At 38.9% G+C, this 26016-nt stretch overlaps 1 protein-coding gene across 1 annotated transcript in view; it reads left to right on the forward strand.

Moving 5' to 3' along the window:
* Window positions 1-26016, forward strand: part of LOC136863509 (uncharacterized) — a 931909-nt gene that overhangs the window by 71027 nt on the left and 834866 nt on the right. Inside the window, exon 3 of the mRNA XM_068225974.1 lies at window positions 24269-24421. Within this exon, the coding sequence (XP_068082075.1) occupies window positions 24269-24421 (153 nt within the window). The remainder of the gene's footprint in view (window positions 1-24268; window positions 24422-26016) is intronic.

A 26016-nucleotide genomic window follows, 5' to 3' on the forward strand; every position in this document is an offset into this window, starting at 1 on the left:
AAAACAAGTTTGTACCTTTAAGGGTGGTAAGGAATGGTAAAGACCCACCTTATTATAATAGAGAAATAAAGATACTAAGAAGGAGGTGCGGACTGGAAAGAAATAGAGTTAGAAATGGCTGTGGAAGTAAGGAGAAATTGAAGGAACTCACTAGAAAATTAAATCTAGCAAAGAAGGCAGCTAAGGGCAACATGATGGCAAGCATAATTGGCAATCATACACATTTTAGTGAAATGTATGTATAGGTATTTTAAGGCAGAGACAGGTTCCAAGAAGGACATTTCAGGAATAATTAATGAACAAGGGGAGTGTGTATGTGAAGATATTCAAAAGGCAGAAGTATTCAGTCAGCAGTATGTAAAGATTGTTGGTTACAAGGATAATGTCCAGATAGAGGAGGAGACTAATGCCAAAGAAGTATTAAAATGTACATATAATAACAATGGCATTTACAATAAGATACAAAAGTAGCTGGAATTGGTAAGATTTCTGGGGATACACTAAAGACAATGGGTTGGGATATAGTGCCATATCTGAAGTACTTATTGATTATTGTTAGCATGAATGAGGTACAAGAGATGAATGGAGAGTTGCTATAGTAGCCCCTGTGTATAAAGGAAAGGATGATAGACATAAAGCTAAAAATTACAGGCCATTAAGTTTGACGTGCATTGTATGTAAACTTTGAGAAGCCATTAATTCTGATTACATTAGACATGTTTGCGAAATTAATAACTGGTTCGATAGAAGGCAGTTCGGTTTTAGGAAAGGTTATTCCACTGAAGCTCAACTTGTAGGATTCCAGCAAGGTATTTCTAGAAAATAGATCTCAGAGAATTAGAGTAGGCGAAGCTTTATGTGACCCTGTAATACCTAAGAGGGGAATTCCTCAAGGCGGTATTATTGGACCTTTATGTTTTCTTATATATATAAATGATATGAGTTATTAAGTGGAATCAGAGGTAAGGCTTTTTGCGGATGATGTTATTCTGTATAGAGTAATAAATAAGTTACAAGATTGTGAGCAACTACAATGTGACTTCGATAATGTTGTGAGATTGATAGCAGGCAATGGTATGTTGATAAACGGGGTTAAAAGTCTGGTTGTGAGTTTCACAAATAGGAAAAGTCCTCTGAGTTTTAATTACTGCGTCTATGGGGTGAAAGTTCCTTTTGGGGATCATTGTAAGTATCTAGGTGTTAATATAGAGAAAGATCTTCATTACGGTAGTCACATAAATGGGATTGTAAATAAAGGGTACAGATCTCTGCACATGGTTATGAGGGTGTTTAGGGGTTGTAGTAAGGATGTAAAGGAGAGGGCATATAAGTCTCTGGTAAGACCCCAACTGGAGTATGGTTCCAGTGTATGGGACCCTTACCAGGATTACTTGATTCAAGAACTGGAAAAAATCCAAAGAAAAGCAGCCCGATTTGTTCTGAGTGATTTCCGACAAAAGAGTAGCGTTACGAAAATGTTGCAAAGTTTGGGCTGGGAAGAACTGGGAGAAAGAAAACGAGCTGCTCGATTAAGTGGTATGTTCCGAGCTACCAGCGGAGAGATGGCGTGGAATGGCATTAGTAAACGAATAAGTTTGAGTGGCATTTATAAAATTAGGAAAGATCACAATATGGAGGTAAAGTTGGAATTCAAGAGGACAAATTGGGGCAAATATTCTTTTATATGTAGGGGAGTTAGGGATTGGAATAATTTACCAAGGGATATGTTCAATAAATTACCAATTTCTTTGAAATCATTTAGGAAAGGCTAGGAAAACAACAGATAGGGAATCTGTCACCTGGGCGACTGCCCTAAATGCAGATTTGTATTGATTGATTGATTGATTGATTGATTGATTGATTGATTGATTGATTGATTGATTGATTGATTGATTGATTGATTGATTGATTGATTGATTGATTGATTGATTGATTGATTGATTGATTGATTGATTGATTGATTGATTGATTGATTGATTGATTGAAGTGGCCGTGGCCATAATTAAGGTACAGCCCCAGAATGTACCTTGTATGAAAATGGGAATCCACGGAAAACTATGTTCAGGGCTGCTGACTGTGAGGTTCAAACCCACAATATCCCGAAAGCAGACTGACAGCTATGTGACCAAAACCGCGAAATCAACTCGCTTAGTTGATATGTTTCTACACCCACCTTCCTCCTAATATATAAAGTTACTAAAATCTTAGTTGTTTTGTCCATACGTTTCGGTGAATAAAGGGATGAAATGTGATTCAAATGGAAATCTCTCCCTGCATTATATTCGACTGTATCGTTATTACTGGGTATACTTGTTGCTGTGAAATGAGAATGATCAAATATATGGCACGGAGCAGAGAAACGTGCCTGAGCTCGACGTTGCTCCCGGCACAAACTCCGGAAAACAATTTGTCTCCGCGCTACCTGCGTGCCCTCAATTTGTGTTCTTCTTCGCACAACTCAGTGTGATTTAATAAATGACTTAAACTCGACAACGTGGTGGAAACGTACAAGTACGTAATGCAGCGATGTTGTTGGACGTATTCAGATAGGAGCCGCTCAATGTCACGTAGAAAGAATATAGCATCTAACACATGAAAGTCGGGAAGACATCAATTCTATATGGTCTAACACCGTGGCTAGCCGGTCAGAGTCTCATTGGTGGAAAAAAATCACCATCGAAATGTTGACCGCATTGTAGAAGAGGTGGTAGTTTAGAATTCCTAATCACACGATTGCGCACCAAAAGCCTGGACTCAATTCCTGTGTTCAAATGGAGTGAGAGCATATGACACTGTTGACTGCAATGTTTTACAAAATGTCATTTTACTTGTAATTTACTTCTTGAAATGAAACTGTAATCGTTATATTCTAGTAATCGTTACTTTCTAGTAATCGGTACATTCTAGTAATCGTTATTTTTTAGTAATGTTACATTCTAGTAATCGTTATATTCTAGTAATCGTTACATTCTAGTAATCGTTATATTTTAATAATGTTACACTCTAGTAATCGTTACATTCTAGTAATCGTTATATTTTAGTAATGTTACATTCTAGTAATCGTTATATTCTAGTAATCGTTACATTCTAATAATCGTTACATTTTGGTAATCGTTACATTCTAGTAATCGTTATATTCTAGTAATCGTTATATTTTAGTAATGTTACATTCTAGTAATCGTTATATTCTAGTAATCGTTACATTCTAGTAATCGTTATATTTTAGTAATGTTACACTCTAGTAATCGTTACATTCTAGTAATCGTTATATTTTAGTAATGTTACATTCTAGTAATCGTTATATTCTAGTAATCGTTACATTCTAATAATCGTTACATTTTGGTAATCGTTACATTCTAGTAATCGTTATATTCTAGTAATCGCTACTTTGTAGTAATTGTCACATTCTAGTAATCGTTATATTCTAGTAATCGCTACTTTCTAGTAATCGTTACATTCTAGTAATCGCTACTTTCTAGTAATCGTTACATTCTAGTAATCGTTACATTCTAGTAATTGTTACATTCGAGTAATTGTTACATTCTAGTAATCATTACATTTTGGTAATCGCTACTTTCTAGTAATCGCTACATTCTAGTAATCGTTATATTCTAGTAATCGCTACTTTCTAGTAATCGTTACATTCTAGTAATCGTTATATTCTAGTAATTGATATACGTACAACGCATGAAAGCAGAACTGTGAAAAAATACATTTTGATGAAGATAAAATTTTCAGTTCTAGTACAGCAGAACTAGGAGCTTCACCAGATTTCGATGAGGTAGCCTACTTTCTTAGCTCTCCAGTATTTTCAAAGACATTCCAACATTGTTCTCAAAATTAAACACTTGTATTCCTTCAAGTGTTCCGTACTAGGGCGCGTTTTTAGTAAATGTAAAGATGTACTTTCCCACATAAGACGTTGAGGATTAGGAGGATTAGCGATTAGAATTTTAAGAACCAGTTAATTTATTTTAATGTAAATGGAAAATCATTTCAAACGCTTAAAGTCATTAATTAAAAATAACACAGATGGGAAGAGGTAATTACAAAATATTCCAAGGTGTCATGTTTAGACTCACCTAGTAACGATAGCCATATAATGCCCCTATGCTAAAACCCACACAAAATGAAGTAATATATTCCTTTTGCTTGCAAACATTTGTATTATTCCAGCCCCAAGCGAAAAAATCCGTGGTTTCCTTAAGACGAACGTCCTATAAAGTAACTGTAATTGTAATTTTACTTATTAATTTTTGTAAAAATAATCTATAATCATAATTGAGTAAAATATTTCTCTAATAAATGTAATCGAGGTCTATTAGGCCTACCTTTTTCTTCTACTGTTCCCATCACTGTATAGCCTAAACTACATTCATGTATAATTAGCCGTCGTGTCGGGCATTCATGTGACAATATATCTTACAGTACTTCAGACGGCCTAGAACTCAGTTTCGGAGGCCATTATTATTATTATCATTATTATTATTATTTGTTCGCATCGGCCTACTAAGGACCACGTCTTCTCTGGACTTTGCCTAGTGCTCCGTCATTCCTTGCCGATGTTGCTCTTTTCTTTACTTCGTCCACGTCTTTACCGTCTTTAACTTTGGCCTTTCTTTAAAACCCTGGCGGTCTTTTAGATTCTTCTCGAGTGGGCTGCGTTCTTGTATATCTTCATAATTAATAATAATAATAATAATAATAATAATAATAATAATAATAATAATGGTATTTGCTTTACGTCCCACTAACTACTTTTACGGTTCTTGGAGACGCCGAAGTGCGGGAATGTAGTCCCGCAGGAGTTCCTTTACGGGCCAGTAAATCTACTGACACGAGACTGACGTATTTGAGCACCTTCAAATTCCGCCGTAGTGAGCCACGATCGAACGTGCCAAGTTGGATTCAGAAGGCCTCAAGCGTCTGAGCTGAGGCCCGACATCATCATAAGTGATCACATCGCTTGTAGGTCCATTTCCACCTCCTTGAATCAAGTTGGCTGGGTCTTCCTATCTTTGATATAGGCAATTATTACTATTCTTCTTCGTCTTCTTCTTCTTCTTCTTCTTCTTCTTATTATTATTATTATTATTATTATTATTAGTGGAATAACTAAAATTCATACGCTACACGTAAACCGCATAGTATAGGATTTTCTGAAACGTGTTCCGATTTATTCACTAATGTTTCTATCGTATTATTGACTGGTGTTATTATTGTTCTCATATAGAACAAAAATCCTCCAGGCCATCAGAAAGCAAAAAGAGCTGAAGATGAAAATGTACTAAAACTCATCTCGTCTATCGATACAAGAACAGTTAAAGTTCGGGGTATCAGACTTGCTTCCTTTAATTCCAGCTGTCCAGGACAGCTGTTCCACTGATCTGCAGACAGACGACGAAGAGGGGAAAAAGTCTGTAGAAAAAAGTTTTGCGAAGTTCGTAGTACTACGATTTTTCTTATTTCTTAAATGAAGTAAAATATCTAAATCTTCGCTAGAGATTAATGCTGAAATCAATTCATATCTCTCTATGTTGTTATCCTCCCCATCTGTCGCACGGTTAATTTAGAGCCTTCACCTGCGAGGACGATTGGAACCCAGTCAAATGAGCAGTCGTTATTGGAATGTCACACGTTCAACGAGACGACTCCCTCAGACATACTGCCTCACTTGTTTGACCAGGTCCACGGCCTTTCCTATCACACAGCTTCCCAGATTCGAAATCTAGCGGTCTGTTTCGATATTTTTCTCAAGATGAATAAGTTGTTACATATGTGTATGTATGTATGTATGTATGTATGTATGTATGTATGTATGTATGTATGTATGTATGTATGTATGTATGTATGTATGTATGTATGTATGTATGTATGTATTGTGGGAAATGAGACGGTATGGAACAGTATGCAGTACTGCTGCTGTTTACGATGGCCATACAACCTCCTGTCACTGGAAAATGAAATACCGTCACAGAAACAAGTAAAACAATAGACTACCAGCTGTCTGCCTTTTAGTTGTATATATTTTTGCTGCTCATATTTGCTTGCTTATAATAGTAGATTCGGGAGCAATAAGTTAATAATATGCCTTTGCTGGCAGGACCTGGTGTTTACACTGCACTATGTATTCTGGTAAAGGCTAGAGCAATTTTGTTACTTTCATAGATCTGTCTCTGTCTTATCCTTAGCTTTGACAACATGAAAGTGACTGAGGTATGAGCGATGTTAATAATGTAAATCTTTATGCAGCCAGTCCCTGCTATGAATGGTGTGAAAATGTTGCTCATAGGGTCAGTTGGTGCATGCATTTCAGTGGGCGTGGCAGACTGATATGTAATAGCAACTCTGGCTCGGTGAGGAAAGCAACGGGAAACTACCTCACTCCTCATTTCCCTAGTATGCCTCTTCAGTGATGCTTAAGCCATCTATGACAGCTGATGGCAGAGCTGTTGTGGATCCCACCAGCGGCATCGCTGACGGACTGAACATACATACATCATCATCATCATCATCTGTTTACCCTCCAGGGTCGGTTTTTCCCTCGGACACAGCGAGGGATCCCACCTCTACCGCCTCAAGGGCAGTGTCCTGGAGCTTCAGACACTTGGTCGGGGATACAACTGGGGAGAATGACCAGTACCTCGCCCAGGCGGCCTCACCTGCTATGCTGAACAGGGGCCTTGTGGAGGGATGGGAAGATTGGAAGGGATAGGCAAGGAAGAGGGAAGGAAGCGGCCGTGGCCTAATGTTAGGTACCATCCTGGCATTCGCCTGGAGGAGAAGTGGGAAACCACGGAAAACCACTTCCAGGGTGGCTGAGGTGGGAATCGAACCCACCTCTACTCAGTTGACCTCCCGAGGCTGAGTGGACCCCGTTCCAGCCCTCATACCACTTTTCAAATTTCGTGGCAGAGCCGGGAATCGAACCCGGACCTCCGGGGGTGGCAGCTAATCACGCTAACCACTACACCACAGAGGCGGACCACATACATACATACAAGTTAATAATTCCGTCAGTATTATCCTTGTTCTGAAATAGATATCAAGATAAAACTTTTGTTCTTTTCGTGTATATTCGTGTTACGGTGTTACCCATGGAAGGCAGAGGTGAAAGAAGGTGCGGGCTGGAATGGGTCTAACTACAAGGCCGAAAGATTAATTAAAATTTCAATAAAGGTTATATTTTCGGACATAGCAAGGTTTAACAATTTTTTATGTAGAATGTGAAAACTTAACAAGTACAACAAGTCAACAAGTATCCAATAATCAGGTACAAGGTCTAATTTTACGAACGAAAGTACAAGTTTCGGGGTCTTAACAAGTTCTGGGCTTCAAGCCCCAATTCCACAATCCTTGAGCTTACTAGCCCAACTTTACCAAGACACACATTTGTTCAAAAGGGCAGAAAACCCCTTTATACAAGGAGCATTAGCTCCAAAAACATATCAGACCTCCCAGAGGCACTTTACCATCTCAAAAAGAGCTGACCCACTCTCAATTTTTCTGAGCCTACTAAAGGCCATAACAGATTTTACCAAAAATTGCCCTCAAGGCACAACTTACAAGAAAACAGGGGTATCTTGTACCCAGCCTACTGGGCGCAAAAGGAATGGAGGCGTGAATTAGCACTCCTAAATACACATTTTAAAACCCAGGAGGCACTAGGCCGATGACACAGGGGCATTCCCAAACTAGGGAGGTGACTCGTATCAGAAAAATGTTAACACATTGAGGAAGAGTAGAAAATCGGTTACAAAAACGTAGTCGCCTCAAATCACAATGAAGGGGAGCTCGAGAGGTTAAAGCACTCTCTATCCCCGAATTACAGTTAAAGATATATGAAGTTTTACAAAGACTGAAAGAAATTTACATGTTTCAGGAGATAGGTTACATATTAAAGGTTTCGGACCTGCCCCGCGGGTTAAACTGCTGAGCTAGCAAGAAATAAAGATGTTAAACGGCCATTACCTTGTTGAAGATCTGCTGCCCGAAGGAAGAGGCGCTACCCGCCCCCTGCTACACGTCCATACACTAAGCTAGATGTAGAAGAAGTGACGAAGAGCCGTGAAGATCAGCAGTTTTTAAACCCTCGGGGAAGTTTCGAGACCTTTCATGAATAATTAAGACACACCCGCCGTCTTTTATTGGCTAACATCAAAAGTTACACACAAAATCGGAGAAGAAACACATGATTGGTAGGAAATTAATGACAGAAATTCTTGATTGGTTAAAATCAAAACCGGCAGAAAGAAAAGATTAATACTGCCAACCTACAAATGAAAGAACGAAATTTAGTAAAAATAAAAACTTATGAATACAAAATTTCTTCAAATAAAGTTCCTTCACTTCGCACCAGGGTGCATGATCATAGTTTTTTAGTAGAGACATCTATAAGAGAAAGTCCACACTTCTTGATCAATAGAAAACAAAACACGTTGAAATCCACACAGTATTGACAACTTGGTAATCACAAAATTTTACTGTACTGACATCTTCTGAGAAATAAATTGGTCCAGTTTTTAAGTTTCGGATTTTCTCCAGTAGAGGAGGATTTATTGGCGCAAGGTTTAAAATTGCGGCGTAGGGGTGTACAGCCCGGTACAATTCGAAACATAATTGAATTTAGAACTCTATGACATGCAGCTTATGTTGGCCATCGTTGCCAAATTACGCACAGGCATTTTAATATCTGTCATTCCAAAACACGTTTACTGATAAACTCATAAACTGTATTGGAGACAACAAAATAAGATATGTACTATATATGAGAGATTGTATTTAAGTTCCCAGAGGGGAACAGGAACAGCATCTAGGCTGTATGCATCGATCAAAACGATACCAAATGATTTGTAAACAGAATGTGAACGTTTTCACAGTGCAATAACTGTATTATATTCACTGGAAAGAAAGTGTAAACTGTCAGGTGTTTCTGAAATTGGTAAGGCCCTAGTACGCAATCTCAAGCCCAAGATGATGATTCTTAAGTTTTAAAGGTATATCTTAAACACTCTATACTATGTCGTTCCTATAGAGATATGCCGGGGGGAAATCGTCGGTTTTTCTGATTTTTTCTCACTTTCCCCACTTTATTTATTTATTTATTTATTTATTTATTTATTTATTTATTTATTTATTTATTTACTTATTTATTTATTTATGCCGATGATTATATATGTAGCACGATATTTTTCAACTTGGAGACGAAATACTTTTACGTGCTTAAATCCCCCTCTGTGCGTATCTGTTAATATGTCAACCAATGATTCACCGCGAGCAATTACTGTAGTAATTCCGAAGAGAATTGAATGCTGTCACCACCTTGGTTAGACATCCCCACACCACACCTACGATCTGTCCGACTCGTTGGCTGAATGGTCAGCGTACTGGCCTTCGGTTCAGAGGGTCCCGGGTTTGATTCCCGGCCGGGTCGGGGATTTTAACCTTAATTGGTTAATTCCAATGGCCCGGGGGCTGGGTGTTTGTGCTGTCCCCAACATTCCTGCAACTCACACACCACACTTAACACTATCCTCCACCACAATAACACGCAGTTACCTACACATGGCAGATGCCGCCCACCCTCATCGGAGGGTCTGCCTTACAAGGGCTGCACTCGGCTAGAAATAGCAACACGAAATTAAAAAAATAAACAAACCTACGATATACGTGTGGAGGTAGAGGACCAAGAAAGAAGTAAAAGAATAAAAGAAACTACTTAATGTTCCTCAAATGATAGCAAGAATGTTTACATTATGAATGTCAATTTTTCAATACAAATACACAATGTTTAGAAAGAAAAACAATAGAAATATTCTGCCGACGGCAATGAAAAACAAAGTGTTCAGTCCTAAGAAATATTATCAAAGTAGTGTAGAAATTCGTAGACAATTAACGAAATAAATTCAAGCCTTAATTTGTATTTGTATACCTTTAGCCTACTGCATCGTGTCCGGCTCCATGGCTAAGTGGTTAGCGTGCTGGCCTTTGGCCACAGGGGTCCCGGGTTCGATTCCCGGTAGGGTCGGGAATTTTAACCATCATTGGTTAATTTCGCTGGCACAAGGGCTGGGTGTATGTGTCGTCTTCATCATCATTTCATCTTCATCACGACGCGCAGGTCGCCTACGGGCGCCGAATCAAAAGACCTGCATCTGGCGAGCCGAACATGTCCTCGGACACTCCCGGCACTAAAAGCCATACGCCATTTCATTTCATTTTACTGGCATCGTATGGCTGATGAGTTTAACATGTGTCTCTTTGGAAAGAAATACCAGTGGTACCAATACTGATTAGCACCCCACAGAATTGTATGTAGCATGGATTTAACTGTGTATGAATGTATTAGCTCTTCACCAGATTAAATATACTGAGTACTACAGTCCTTACGGCCTACAATATTACTATATGAGTGGCATGACTCTGAGCAATATCCGTTGGACAAATTCTGCTGTATTCATTTACTCTTAAAGCATTCGGTAGATAACACAATATTGATTACTTTAAGCATAAGAATTGCAGGGGTGTTTAGTATGGGTAATATTCGGACGTCTAGCGTTGTATAGGGTTATTCACCAAAACACTTCTAATCCATTGAAGGTATCGATGGTCTCTTTACATATCATTAAAGAGTATTAATGCGCTCGTGTATGATTGTGCTACATTGTCGATAATTATAAATAACGAATATAACTATTCGCCTCTCTAGTGTAGTGATTAGCGTGATTAGCTACCACCCCCGAAGGCCCGGGTTCGATTCCCGGCTCTGCCACAATATTTGAAAAGTGGTATGAGAGCTGGAACGGGGTCCACTCAGCCTCGGGAGGTCAACTGAGTAGAGGTGGGTTCGATTCCCACCTCAGCCATCCTCGAAGTGTTTTCCGTGGTTTACTATTTCTCCTCCCGGCGAACGTCTGCATGGTACCTAACTTAAGGCCACGGCCGCTTCCTTTCCTCTTCCTTGTCTATCCGTTTCAATCTTCCCATTCCACCACAAGGCCCCTGTTCGGCATAGCAGGTGAGGCCGCCTGGGCGAGGTGCTGGTCCTCCTTCCAAATTGTATGCCCCGACCCAAAGTCTCACGCTCCAGGACACTGCTCTTGAGGCGGTAGAGGTGGGATCCTTCGCTGAGTCCGAAGGGAAAGCCAACCCTGGAGGGTAAACAGATTAAGAGAGAAAGAAAGAACATATCTCTTTTTAAATAGAGCTATAGTATTATCTGGACAAGTAGAAAAGTTAGTGCTATTACAACTTGCAGGCGTGCAGTTAATTCAGACATTGGACAATTACTTTTAGAAATATCAATAACACTTTCATTTCATTTCTGGTTTCTGAAAGCAAGCGCTGGTCTTGCCGTATCAATGGCACAAGCTGTTTCCTTGTTGTGATCCGAGCCACTTGACTCGTATTCTGCAGTGCACACAGGCATGTCTCGTAATTACTATACTGCTTATCAGAATTCGTATTACAGTCCGTGGGCTGCAATTGTGGCACAACTGAAAAATACGAATTTGGAATTAATGCACCCTCCAGCATTGCAGAATAGTCTTCCTCCCAGCTGCATATCTTGTAATTGAATATTCCACCAGCAAACGGCAAAACTGCTGCTGTTGCATTCTCTGCTTTGTTCTTTACATTGACTGCAATACTGGCACTTCTCAGTTTGCACCTGGTGTCTGTTCATCAACAGTGACACATCGTAAGTTGTGCCAGTGTTAATTACTGTCTGCGGTCCCTCAGAAACTTTAAACTCATTTATCTCAAAATATATTTTTCGAGTTGTGTCACTATTGTAGCCCACGAGCGTTGTATTGAATCCCTTGGGTTTGGAACGTGTTTATGATAGGCAAATTAATACGGGAGAGAGTTTTATGTTTTTAAAACAAATAGCATAGCAGTATCGGTTACAATGGTACGTAACTAAAGCTTCGTTGTCTCTGTTTCGAGAATACCGTGTATGTGAATTGAAAACTGAAAATAACACTGCAAAAGTGAATGGCTCCTTTTAGGAAAGCAAATTAAGAACGTCCGTGTTACACTTCAATGGTAGAGATCGCAGTGTACTGTAACGTGTGTTTACCTGTTATGACAATGACGGGAGTTTTGCCTTTCCAGATGTTTGGATTTGTCCTAGTGTGATAAAGTTACTACACGAATTGATCGCGATGAATCATTGGTTGACTGTAGGTGAAATTATCACATAGATAATCGATACGAATGAATCAGAAATTGTTTGAAAAGGTGCTCCTTAGTTAGTGGTACTCACACCAATGTTTGTATTTTACTATGCGCACGAAATGTTGACCATCAACAGCAACACACATTTGCATCCTCTTCTCGAAAGATGATGCCACAGAAGGAAGCACTTGCTGCGAAAATACCGACTTACACCATTATTTTATTTATTTAAAAAAGTACTCCTTCCTATTCCGTCTTTAGGTCACCAGTCATTAACACGTTGCAAACCCAAGGAATATATCACACTGCACTCACGGGACACTCTTGTAGGTACAGTACGTACTGTAGAGTAGGCTACCTGTTATCTGGCTTGCGCCAGCGAATGCGTCTGATACGACAAGTCCAAACACCTCTTGTCAGTTGCCAGAAATGCACATTAAAGTACTGGTGATATTTCAGAAAGTAATTGTCCGATGTATGAATTAATTACGTGTCTGAACTCACAACAGAACGAACGTTTCTGCTAGTGTCATAAATTACTATATTTCCATTTAAAAAAAGGAAGTGGGTGTCAATATCTCCATCATTATTAACCACACGGTAAAACAGATCATAAATTTTCGTGGGACTTTTAACCCCATTTAAGAATATGAAAACAGAATATCAGTAACTACCGTGGGTTAGAAGTTATTTCGGTGTAACGTCTTAGGTGAATAACTCTGTAAAATATGAGCCTAATTGTTCTGGGGAATAATCAGATACTACTTTAAATTTGTCCACCATGGATTATGATTTATTTTGGAACGATATTGAACTTAAGAGTGGCAGAATGATACCAATTATATAAACCGTCTAAAATTCTCGCAGTATTATTCCATGAGAAGATATAAGTATTGTTAACGTTGTGCGTTAATCCTTCCCATAATCTGTACATTACTCCAAAAGATTAACGAAAGCTTCAGGAGATGATAACCAGACTTATGTCATAAGACAGTGTTCGATTTTTATGAGGGGTATTGTATACAGCTGGCCCCGTGGTGTAGGGGTAGCGTGCCTGCCTCTTACCCCGGCTTAGATTCCCGGCCAGATCAGGGATTTTTACCTGGATCTGAGGGCTGGTTCGAGGTGTAATCAGCCTACGTGATTACAATTGAGGAGCTATCTGACGGTGAGATAGCGGCCCCGGTCTAGAAAGCCAAGAATAACTTCCGAGAGGATTCGTCGTGCTGACCACACGACGCCTCGTAATCTGCAGGCCTTCGGGCTGAGCAGCGGTCGCTTGGTAGGCCACGGCCCTTCAAGGGCTGTAGTGCCATAGGCTTTGGATTGGTTTTTATATTGTATACAATAACACCACTGGGGCTAACATTCAACTGAGACCCAGAGATTGCTATGTGGTAATTGAACCTTCAAATCAATTAATGGATGGAACCCATGCTTATTTCTGTAAAAATAATAGGGTTACTATTTTATATGGTAAACATAAATATATCAGCAATATATTAAATTTGCTTTAAGACTCACGGACACAGGTCTTATGGCGACGATGGGATAGGAAAAGGTTAGGAGTGGGAAGGAGAGGACGGTGACCTTAATTAAGGCACTCCATGAAAAATCCGATACGGATAAAATTTGATTGCGACAATTCAGTTGTATACATGCTACTATGTGAAGGCACATAGGACTGTTAACACGTTACCAGACAGTCTCCCCAAAACCATTCTTTTCCGCTATATTTTTCATAAAAGCCTGATTTCCCCAGCGACTTTCTTTCCAAAATGACATCTCCCTAATATCAATAAATTAATCACATAATATCATCCCAGAGATATATATAACCCCTACCATGCCTCGTTCTTAAACAGTGCGTAGCACTTAAATTCTAACCATTGAAGTATTGATTTAACATGTTTAGTAAACATGAAAACGTTATTTCTAAATTTGTGTCTAAATTTAAAAGTTATGTTACTTCGAATTTTGTGCTAAAAATGTATTTTTTTAACTTTGCGATGATGTCGGACTAAGCTCGTGTTATAACACCGGAAAGATGTGGAAAGGAATTACCTCCCGCAGGATACGTGTACTACCGGAGGGACTCAACGGGAGATAAGGATTAACCACGAATAACACCATCCCAATTACTTCCTTCGGAGCCAGCTTCTTGACGAGGAATATCTAAAGAGAACACTAAAACGTGTACGTAGGGGAGACCAGTTCCCTGAGCCAAAGTCAAAAGGATAGTAAGACAGCCTTTACGTAGCTAACTCTCGGACAAGCAATAAAAACCCAATCTAGGAAAAGTGGACTTCAGAACAGGATAAAACCAATTGTGCTGGAATGAAATATGTAAAGAATAAAACGAGAATTATGATTATTTGACTACATCAGGGTATGAGATTTACACTATAAAATGTCGCCACTGTTGTAAAAACTTTTACGCTTGAAAATTGTCCGGAAAAAATCTGCAATGATTTGAAATTAATTCATAATGTTGGGGTAAAGTATATTGTAACGAAAAAATGTATTGAAGAAAGTTAAAAGGAAAAAATCGATTGGGACTCTTGTCGATGGGCAGAAATTGTTATAAAGAAAAACTGTTTTGGAAAAATTTCTGATAAAAAGAGTTAGGAAAAGTGTCAGTAAATACTCTAAGCAAGGGGATTTCGAATGTACGTAATTAAAAAGATAATCAGTCAATCATCAATCAATATTTGTCGAAGATTTCCCATGGCAAATTATTCTAATACCTGATTCTCCTTCTTATAAACGTATTTTTACCCCAGTTTTTCCTCCTGAATTCCAACTGTATCTTCATATTGTTCTTTCCTACTTCTAAAAAACTCCACTCAAGCTTATTCGTGTATTAATAACCTCACACGCCATCTCTCCGCTGAACATCCCACTTAGTCGAGCAGCTCGTCTCCTTTCTCCTTAGTCTTCCCATTCAAAATTTCACACCATTTTATTAAAACTACGCTGTTGTCGAAAATCAGCCAGAACAAATCGTGCTACTTTCCTTTGGATCTTTTCCATTTCTCGAATTAACAAATCATACTCTAATTGGTACCTTACCGGTGACTTATATGCCCTATCGTTTAAATCCTTACTGTTGTTGTTTGAGTCATCAGTCCATAGACTGGTGTGATGTAGGTCTTCAATGCCACCCTATCCTTTTCATTTCTACATAATTGTTGCATCTTACATCTGCTCTAATCTGACTGTCATATTCATACCTTGGTCAACCCCTACCATTGTTACCGCCTACACTTACCTCAAAAAGCAACTCATCAAGTCTTGTGTGTCTTACGATGTCACTTATCATTTCAGTATCTCTTCATTCGTGATTTGATCTATGCATCTCACCTTCAGCATTATTCTGTAACACCACATTTCAAAAGCTTCAATTCTCTTTCCTTCTGAGCTAGTTGGTCCATGTTTCACTTTCATACAATGCCACGTTCCAGACGATGTATTCAAAAACACCTTCTAATTCCTTTATCAATGTTCGAAGTGAGAAAATTTCTCTTCTGAAGTAGGGCCTTCCTTACTTGGGCTGGTCTGCATTTTGTGTCCTCCATACTTCTGCCATCGTTAGTTATTTTATTACCCAAGTAACAATATTCATCTGCTTCCTTTAAGACTTATTTAATATTACGTGCATCACCCGACTTCGATCGAATACACTCCATTACTTTTGTTTTGGACTCATTTATTTCCATTTTGTACTCCACAAATGAACGAGCTAACAAAATTTACTATTGGCTCATCGGAGCAAGAAACCTGTACATTTTGAGAAAATACTTCACTTTATAACTGGTAGGTTCCTCAGTCTGTCGAAACTAATTCAGTACAACATAAATTTAGAAAATACCTGAAAAGAAATATATTTATAAGGAGATTAAACCTGAAAAAGGTACCATTCAATATTTTTTCTTTTATAATCTATTAATAAACCTTTTCTGGTTTTTGGTATTTTCTAAAATGACGTTATATTGAGTTATTGACTACAGACTGAAAATCTTTACAGTTACAAATTAACTAAGTCGAAACTGAAGAGAAATGGTTTCTATTTTACAGGAAATTGGCATTCTTGTGGTCAGCTATTGATTCTCCATATTTTGACACCGGCCGTGAAAGCCTTCATACTTTATTGATTCTCCGTCTGTTAATGGCGTGCTTTAAATAATTTTGCAATGTCTTTTGGTCTAGATGGTATTTTACAATGCGTTCATTTTCTCCATACGTACGTTTTCCAGTGAAGGAAATATTCGAATGATTGGTACTATTAAGTCGGAGAGACATCTATCGGAAGAACACACTAACGAACGATTCACGGAAAGAGGGCACCAGCCCTTCAGAAGCTGTAAGGATGTCAGTCTGGATGACTAAATGAAATAGTCTACATTATTACCAAATATATCTCATGTATTCTGAATGTCTTTCATGCTGAAATCAACGCGAAATTCAGCGATATCCCAGAAGACATTCAGCTATCTTTCTCTCTCTCTCTCTCTCTCTCTCTCTCTCTCTCTCTCTCTCTCTCTCTCTCTCTCTGTGTGTGTGTGTGTGTGTGTGTGAAGTTGAGTACTGTCGAAATGAAGTAGTTCCTCTTTCGGGTCTTTGGGTGGAGACTACACGCTACGTAACGATCAACAGGAAGATGAATACTGAAATCATGCGAGTCAAATCGCGGAATATCGGAAGTATAATCATTATAAAAAGTTAGAGAATCTCAAAATAGAGGTACCTGGATAGATTAGAATAAAATATTTGGTTCAAGTGAGGTGAGCTGTCAGGAGAAGCAAGATTTCTAGATAGGTGACTTCAAAATTATTAACACAAAATATAACAGAGCAAATGCAGGAGAGGACATACTCCTGAATAAGAAACCAGGCAACCGGATTGCCCTGTTCATAGGCTTACATAAGTCATCACTTTCGCAGACAACGAAAAAATCAAAATAATGTACAAAGAGATAAAAATATAGGTAAGAAATGTACACGAATTTTATGTAACGGACAAGGTAATAAAATAGGATGCCCATAAGACCTATCTGTTGAACCCTTGAACTTACCATTCCATCGTTGGTCGGCCACGGCTGCTACAGTAGAACAATCTAGAACTCTTAAATCATGGGTCGTTGCGGGAATAAATTCGGTCACGATCTTAACCAAACGATGGGGTTCAGAAGAGAGCCTAACTACTTGAAATGAGGAGCAAAATGTGCTTACTAACTTTTATTAAATCGAAATAGCACGATAACATCATTAATTTAATATGCATTCTTGAAATAAAAAAATTATGAATTATTTATTTTTGAATGTTTTAAACACAGTCACATTGCATAACGTTGATTTGTTTCTTACAATATCGAAGAGTTGCTTCGGAGAAGTTAGTATATTAGTGGACAGCGAAACTGAAAAACTGAAAAAGGGAAGAGCTGAAAACCGGGCACCTGTTATTCCAAACGAGAACTGAGAGTTAATCCACACGATCCGTGGAAAATCTGACTTTCAACAAGTAGAACGCCTGATTTTCTCTCAATTAAGGTTATCCACCAGTCGAATACCTTTTACGGATACGGAACACCCGCCGAATGGATCCTTAATCGAACCAAACTGACTATCAGTTGCTTTGGATAGGTTGCGAAATATTATGGGAAAGCATGGTGTTCACTACGAGTTAACAGCATCATTCACAATTGAAATAAAATTCCACCATGTATCTGTCATTCATGACATCCTTAAGTGATAAGGTAATCCCGATGCTAAATGTGCATCACCCAAAACAGCTGTTCGGAAGGAACCAACAACAACATGATCCGTGAGGATCTTACGTTATGTCGTTCTAAAGGAACAAAACTGAGAAATGCAGGAAACACTTATTCATCATGCATTTAGAAGAAATGCCAAACACTGAAGTTAATTAAAAAGTGGAAAGTCACTTGAAAAGTATTATTATCGAACCGATTTTCAGGTTAGAAATGGGTTTGTTATGCTTAATAAAATTACCAGTCCACGTTAAAAATTATTACAACTTTAAGGAATTCTTTCCCTTGAAAACAATGTCCACCAGTACAGATCTATCTATTTATTGTCTGTCCCAACACACTACTTATAAAGTGATTACTTAATTACTTCAACTATGAATAAAATGAAAGTACGACAAGATTGAAAATAAAATATTGTTACTGGCTGACGAATCGAAACCGCATTCGCAACTCAAGTCTCACACTAATACACTGAGTGTCAATATGCACACTATCAAAACGAAACGGACGTCAGAACGACAAAACAATTAAGTACGTAAAATAAATTAACATATCGAAGTCAATAAAGCTCAACACGCACGGAGAATCACAGTACAGATATTTAATCTAGATCGGGTCGATATCCAACATTTGGGCAACCCTCATTCGCCGATAGCGGTCCCGTTATCTCAAGGAGAGCCACGCACTGACCCTCTTCATAATTTATATTATACTGTAGATGCTACCTTCGTCCAGGCCACTTCAAAAAAAGAAACATCTAATCTGGGACTTGAGTGTGTACAGCTGACATCCCAGACCTATCGTCGGCCTCACTTGAAATCTGTACATCCTAACACTAATCTCTATGTACATGATACCTTCCGAATTCTATCGTCGGGCGTGAACTAGGACGTCTCATCATCAGTGACTCCAAGGATAACATGTGACGTCCTAAATCTATCGTCGGGCGTCAAAGTGGGTCGTACTACGCATCCCTTAACATATCAGGCGAACTAGCAATTTCAAACAAACTCTGACTTCAATACTAAACCTGGTCCAACTAACAACACACGACGGAACAGCGTCTCTTACTATCAAACGAATGCAAGTCGAAAAATACAGTAAGTCTCTACCTCGTTACAATACGTGAACTCAAAAATAAATATACGTGACGAACGATTCTCCACCTCAAACACAATCTCAGCCTGTGCACTGAAGTTTTAGGGAAGCAATGATAATTCCCAACACACGTCTACCATAGTGGATGCCTTCAAAATAATAATCATCACTACCGCATTCGAAACTCTCCAATCGCCTATCATCAATTCCAACTATTTTTATCAATGACATATCCAGTGGACGAAATTCAATACACCCCAACCATGGGTCCAAAATGCTCTTTTATCCTTAAGGTCGCATTATCTTAATATGCATACGGGCTTTAAGTAACAAATCGCTGGACGTTTACTACCAAGATTATTAACCTTTTACTAGAGTCGTTTTCACTTGGGATCTTACTAGACATCTACGGTGCTTCGCACAGTAGTCGTCTCAAATTTCGGATTGATAGCGGAAAACACTACAGCCTGCCTCGACACAGCCTGTTTCCTAAATACTTCCTCTGCAAAAATATAGCTTGTCTCAAACTCATTCTCCTCGCTTTATTCCAGCGGTATCACTTAAAATCCAGGCTTCATTTCATCTTCAATATTCCTATCCCTCTCATCTCCTCCTAGATATAAATTCGTCGCTCTCAATCCCTTTTTCTTACATTTCCAAGACCCTTTTTCATAATTCAATCCCCTGGTGAAAACAACAACCACTGTAAAACACATCTCTTACTTTACTGTTATTACGACTTTCGGACCTCGAGAATCCAAGAACACACCGCGATTTCTCGTATCATTGATATACACGATGTCTCAAAATTTTACTTCCCCTGAATAAATGTAACTCTATCGAATTTCACCGAAATTTTCTTTATGCCTGCGATCCTTGTAAAAATATACTGGTTAAATGCAATTTTAACATAGAAAAATTTCTTTATCCCGCGGTAGACATTATTATTATTATTATTATTGTTATTATTATTATTATTATTATCGACAAACATTTCCGAATTCAACTGATATTTGAAATTTAGATATTCGCCACGACTAATTTACACTTATAACTTTCCAAAAATCCACGCTTTGGACAATATCTCATCGAACATTAACACCAAATTTTAAACGTCGCATTTTACCGTTTCTTGACATGAAATTTACACACTGAAATTTTCACACGCTGACCAAAAATTACAACACCTTTCGCCTGATAATTACGAATATCAACCCGACAATCATCTTGAAAACTTTGTTGGGACAGAACAATAGAACTAACTACAACATAATACAAATATAGACAGACCTGCACAATGGCGCCATTCCCAGTATTCTGGTTACATCGTCGCCAGCTGACCTCGTGCTTAGCCGTACATTTTCACAAATAACATTATCATTTCCAACATCTCACTCTTACAAACACTACCCTTCTCACACACGATATTAAAATTACCACACAAATCACGCACTTTTCTCTATAATTTGCACCACGAACTTCCCTCGTTCTGCAGTCGGCTGCGACTGTCTGGCTCGTTCCCAACGTTGTCTCTCTCTGTTACTCCAATAAAACAGGTGTTCAACAGATAAAGGGGGCAGAACTACTCTGAATAGCTTCCCCAATTCTCCTACTACTTTCAACGTACATGAGGTGCTATAATAAAATCTGCTGTGTATAATTTTAACAAACGCCTACACTTTCATAGTTCGTCGGTAAACGTTGAGAACTTTTCCAATCACCTTCTCTTCTTAACCGAGTATGTGGACCTTAGCCACGGACATGTATTTAATTATTTGTAGATCAATCTGGCGCGATTTCCAATGACGGCGGGCGCGAGCTCCCGCGGCTTCAAGTTCCAGATCGACACTGAAAAATATACGGTGGGGGGTTTCTTTTATAATCTCAGAAGGGACGCTACCCACACTATTAAGCTTGATTGCGTAATATGCCAATTTTGCGTCCAATAGACCGATTTTGATGAGACTTGTACCAGACTTCCGGACAGGCTTGGAATTATTTTAGATGTTAATCTTATAATTTTACCACACTCACAACAGGGGAAATAAATTATTTCTGCCCGTGCGTTTCGCGCGTTTTCTTCATCCACTGACCTTGGCACGTGTAGCTAGTTCACTGATCTGACGCTAACATGTACTTAGGCTTAATTGCATTTATGTTTTTCCCTGGGGGCTCTGTATTCACGTAGGGTTTACGAATAATTTAACTCATTTATTTCTTTATTTGCTGTATTGCCAAAATCCCTCGTTATATAGAATTCCATGAATTTAAAGAATTGTCGGGCACTCGAGGTCCGCCGAGGTGTCACGGTATTTCACGAGCTTGCCGTGAGTGAGATCCTTCCCACGCGACATCGGGGCTCTTAGGAGCGCAACATGGCTGCCCTCACAAATAAAAGTAGCTTGTTGATACCAAATAAATATTGAGAAAAAATATATATTTTTCTCACCGTAGAATTATGGGTTCACTGTGTCGGTGCGAAGTAAAGCAACTAGAAAAAAATAGGAAGCCGCTTGGTGGAATTTTGCACTGATCATAAATTAGTAAATAATTGCTAAATTCTTGTTCGTAAACAGTAACGGATGGCTGTGTACATTGGACGCTGGTGGATATAAAATAGATTCAAAAATAGTTAAGTATACATACAGAAACGAGATGTTGTATTACAAGACCTACCCAGTAGCAGACGTTGAGTCTCATCTTATACCGAAGGTCATGAAGTACCGTTAGAAATTATGACAGGAAAGATGCCATGAAGAAGTGAGGGAATATTTCAAGTAACGTTTTACACAAGGATTAAACGAAGGTAAAGATCCGTAGGAAGTCAGTTTACTAAGGCTGCAGATGAAAATATAAGGAAGGTAAGATCAAGTGGGGATAAATGGATAACTCATGAGATTAGTGCTATATCTGTTTAATTAAAGGTGGAAATGCAAGAACGAGAAAACTAATGAGGGAAAATTGGAGTAAAAACGTAAAAGAAGAATTAGATTGAAAGAGGAAGGCTACTAAAGGGAATGGCTGAAAGGGAGATGTTGAAGTGTTGAACATTGAACAGTTGTAAAGAAAGGTAGATGCTACATATAGGAATTTCAAGGGAATACTTGGAGGGAAGAAAATCAGGTGCACGAACATTATGAACTCAGAAAACCGTATATAAGGAAAAGGGACAAGGCGGAAAAATGGCAGGAACACAAGGAATAACGATATCAAGGGAAAGAATTATCTGACAATGCTCTGAAAAGAGATTTTAAGTAATCTTGTTATAAATCAGATGTTGACAAATATGAAGACTACCACCCGTTACATTGGTGCCTCATCGACGTAAGAGTTTAACACGAAATTCTTACAGAGGAATGGAAAGACAAGTTGAAGCCTAATCAGAAATTAGATTGGCTTCTAAATAAATTTAGGGACGTGACAGGCAATATTGATTCTGCGTCCGATTCAATTCTACGCGATAGAATTGTGAGAAAGCCAACTCATGTTCAAGGCATTCTATGAGTGTCTTTGAAAATTATGATTAGACAAAAAATGGTGATATTCTGAAAGTAAGTGTAGTCAGTTGCAGAGAAATGAATGTTATCGTCAACCTCTACAAAAACCAAACTGTAGCGATAATAGTCAGTTACGTAATAGATAATTACTTTCCTAAGCAATTGGATTATATGTTAGATGAGTGCCGACCAGGATATTTCTTGTGATTTCTTCTCAGATATTTCATGTTTTGTTTCCAATTTTTATATCAATTACTTTTGCTTTTTATGGTAATTTTAGTTTATATTTTAAATCTAAGATCTTACAGTATTCGTGCTTGGTCTTATTAACTCTGATCTTGGACATTTTAATTAATATTACAACTAAAATAACTAAAATAGTGAAAGAGTGTTAATAAACCTGTCTAATAGTCCAATGATCAAGCTCATACCGTAAGTCACTGGTTTTCAACCGGTGCGCCGTGCTTCCCTGGGGCGACTTGAATAACCTTCAGAGACGCTGTGGAGTTTTCCGTACTAGCGATGAAGGAAACAGCTGTGTCAGCTTACAAATAAAATTGAAATTGTTATTTGTTCATAATATTTTACTCCTTTTAAAATTATCCGTTCATTTTTCTTTTAGTTTTTCATGTCATTTCATTACATTTCATTATCCGCTTAAGTTGCAAGGTATGTCTTTACCCCGGGCTGTGCGAGGGATCCCGCCTCTACCACCACAAGGACAGTGTCCTGGAGCGTGAGACATTTGGTTGCACTGAGGCGGAGGAATAGTACCTCGCCCAGGCAGCCGCACCTGCTCTGTTGAACAGGAGTCTTGTGGAGGATGGGAAGATCGGAAGAGATAGACAAGGAAGAGGGAAGGAAGCGGCCGTGGCCTTAAGTTGGGTACCATCCCGGCATTTGCCTGAAGAAGGAGTGGGAAACCACGGGAAACCACTCTGAGGATGGTTGAAGTGGGTTTTAAAACCCTCGCTGCTTAGTTGACCTCTCGAGGCTGAGTGGACCCCATTCCAATCCTCCTACCAATTTTCAAATTTCGTGGCAGAGCCGGGAATCGATCCCGGGCCTCCGTGGGTAGCAGCTAATAACACTAACCACTACACCACAGAGGCGGGCTGTTTTAGTTTCTAATTTTCAAAAATATTAGAAAGAGAATAACATCGTCTGCTTTTTTATTTTACAACTTAGTAAAGTTATTTTATATTGTACTTTGTGGGTACGAGTTCTTTTTGTTATACGTTGGTTAGTATATATTTCACAGATTCTTTGAGTAAATGTTCAATATCGATAGTTTTTACTAGATATCCAGATAGATAGCTAGCCATGGGCTCATAAAAGGTTGAAACCACTGCCATAAGTGATTAGGGAAGAAGCACGGGGCGTAACTGATTATAACATAAAGTTCGAATTTAAGAGGACAAACTGGGGCAAATACTCGTTTGTAGAAATAGTAATTAGGCAATTGTTCAATATATTTCCAATTTCTTCTGAAATCATTTAAGAAAGGTTTAGATAAACAACTTGTGGGGAATCTGCTACCTGGGTAACAGCCCTAAATGCATATTATTGGTGACTGATTGATTGTTTTTAGCCTATGGCAGGTCAACAAATTGCAACATCAGTTACATGGTTGTTCTCACAAGATTCCAAACGCGGCCAATTGAAATCTATATTTTTCTACGTGAATTGTGATGGTTCTTCTTATCTGTGCGCTTTTTCATTTCAGGTTCTCCTGGTTTGGACGGGCGGGACGGCATTCCTGGAGAACCTGGATTAGATGGCATCCCCGGTCGCAACGGACTTGATGGCTTGCCAGGAGTGGATGGAGTTCCTGGAGTCAACGGCATTCCTGGAATCCCAGGCATCAACGGCACTGATGGTGAGTCCTTGATAATAATTCATTTTGTTTCTTCAATAGTTGATATAATAATAATAATAATAATAATAATAATAATAATAATAATAATAATAATAATAATAATAATAATAATCGTATGGCCCCCTGCAAGCATATTTTTTAATTTTACTTCATCTGCCTGCTTGCGCGTCAGTTTCGAAGTTCCATTTCCTTCTGCGCGTACTAGATGCCAGAGCAAACGGAATCTCTCTTGACCGGGCGAGTTGGCCGTGCGGTTAGGGGACGCGGCTATGAGCTTGCATCCGGAAGATAGTGGGTTAGAATTCCACTGTCGGCAGCCCTGAGGATGGTTTTCCGTGGTTTCTCATTTTCACACCAAGCAAATGCTGGGGCTGTACCATAATTAAGGCCACGGCCGCTTCCTTCCAACTCCTAGGCCTTTCCTATCCGATCGTAGCCATAAAACCTATCTGTGTCGTTGCGACGTAAAGCTACTAGCAAAAAAATTATGAATCCCTCTTGGGGGTCTATGGCTGAGCTTTAATAAATTTTGTACGGTAAACACTAAATGTGTTACCAGATATCTTTAACATGGCGACATCGTACGACATGGAGGGCACAACTGACTTCTTTCCGCCATTCAAAAATTCGTCTACTTCGGCCGGGTTTGAACCCGCTATATTTGTATCCGGAGACCGACACTCTAACACTAAAGCACATACGGAGCCGATAGCTGGCATAAAATAATCATAGTACCGGACTGATTGTATGCGGTGATGTTGTTGCATACGACTCATTTATCATAATATTTATTATGAAATTATCGCAATGTACTGAGTCTTAATATCCCTCTGTTTGACCGATAATATTATTCGTATATGTACAATTTGTTATTAGCTTAAGAAAGTAATTTTCAGTATATTTCCATTCCATAAAGTTTACGTACCACTGTATTTTTTTCTTTTTTTTGCTATTTGCTTTACGTCGCACCGACATATAGGCCCTATGGCGGCGATGCGAGAGGAAAGGCCTAGGAATGGGAAGGAAGCAGCCATGGCGTTAATCAAGGTACAACCCGAGCATTTGCCTGGTGTGAACACTGGAAACTACGGAAGACCATCTTCAGGGCTGCCGACAGTGGGGTTCGAACCCACTGTTTTCCGGATGCGAGCTCACAACTGCGCGCCCCAAACCGCACGGTTAAATCGCCCGGAAGACATACCATTGTTAGCAAAACCTTAAGTCCAGGTGTCGTTTATTTATTTATATTGTTATTTATCTACTTATGTATTTATAGATTTAAGGGAGTAATGGAATCCCATTCCCATTTGACAGGCGAGGGACTCCTTGGAAACAACTTGGCAGACAAAATGGAATTCGATGGGGAGCTATCAATATTAATGGGGCTTATGGAAGAAAGAAGGTAGAACTGGCTGAGTCAGCAAAGAGGATGCATCTGGATGTGCTAGGAGTAAGTGATATTCGGGTAAGGGGAGGTAACGAGGAAGAGATATGAGATTATAAAGTGTACTTGACGGGTGTTAGAAAAGGAAGGGCGGAGTCTGGGGTAGGGCTCTTCATCAGGAGTACCATTGCACGCAACATAGTTTCCGTTA

This window comes from Anabrus simplex, chromosome 2 (genome assembly GCF_040414725.1).
Source record: "Anabrus simplex isolate iqAnaSimp1 chromosome 2, ASM4041472v1, whole genome shotgun sequence".
NCBI lineage: Eukaryota > Metazoa > Arthropoda > Insecta > Orthoptera > Tettigoniidae > Anabrus > Anabrus simplex.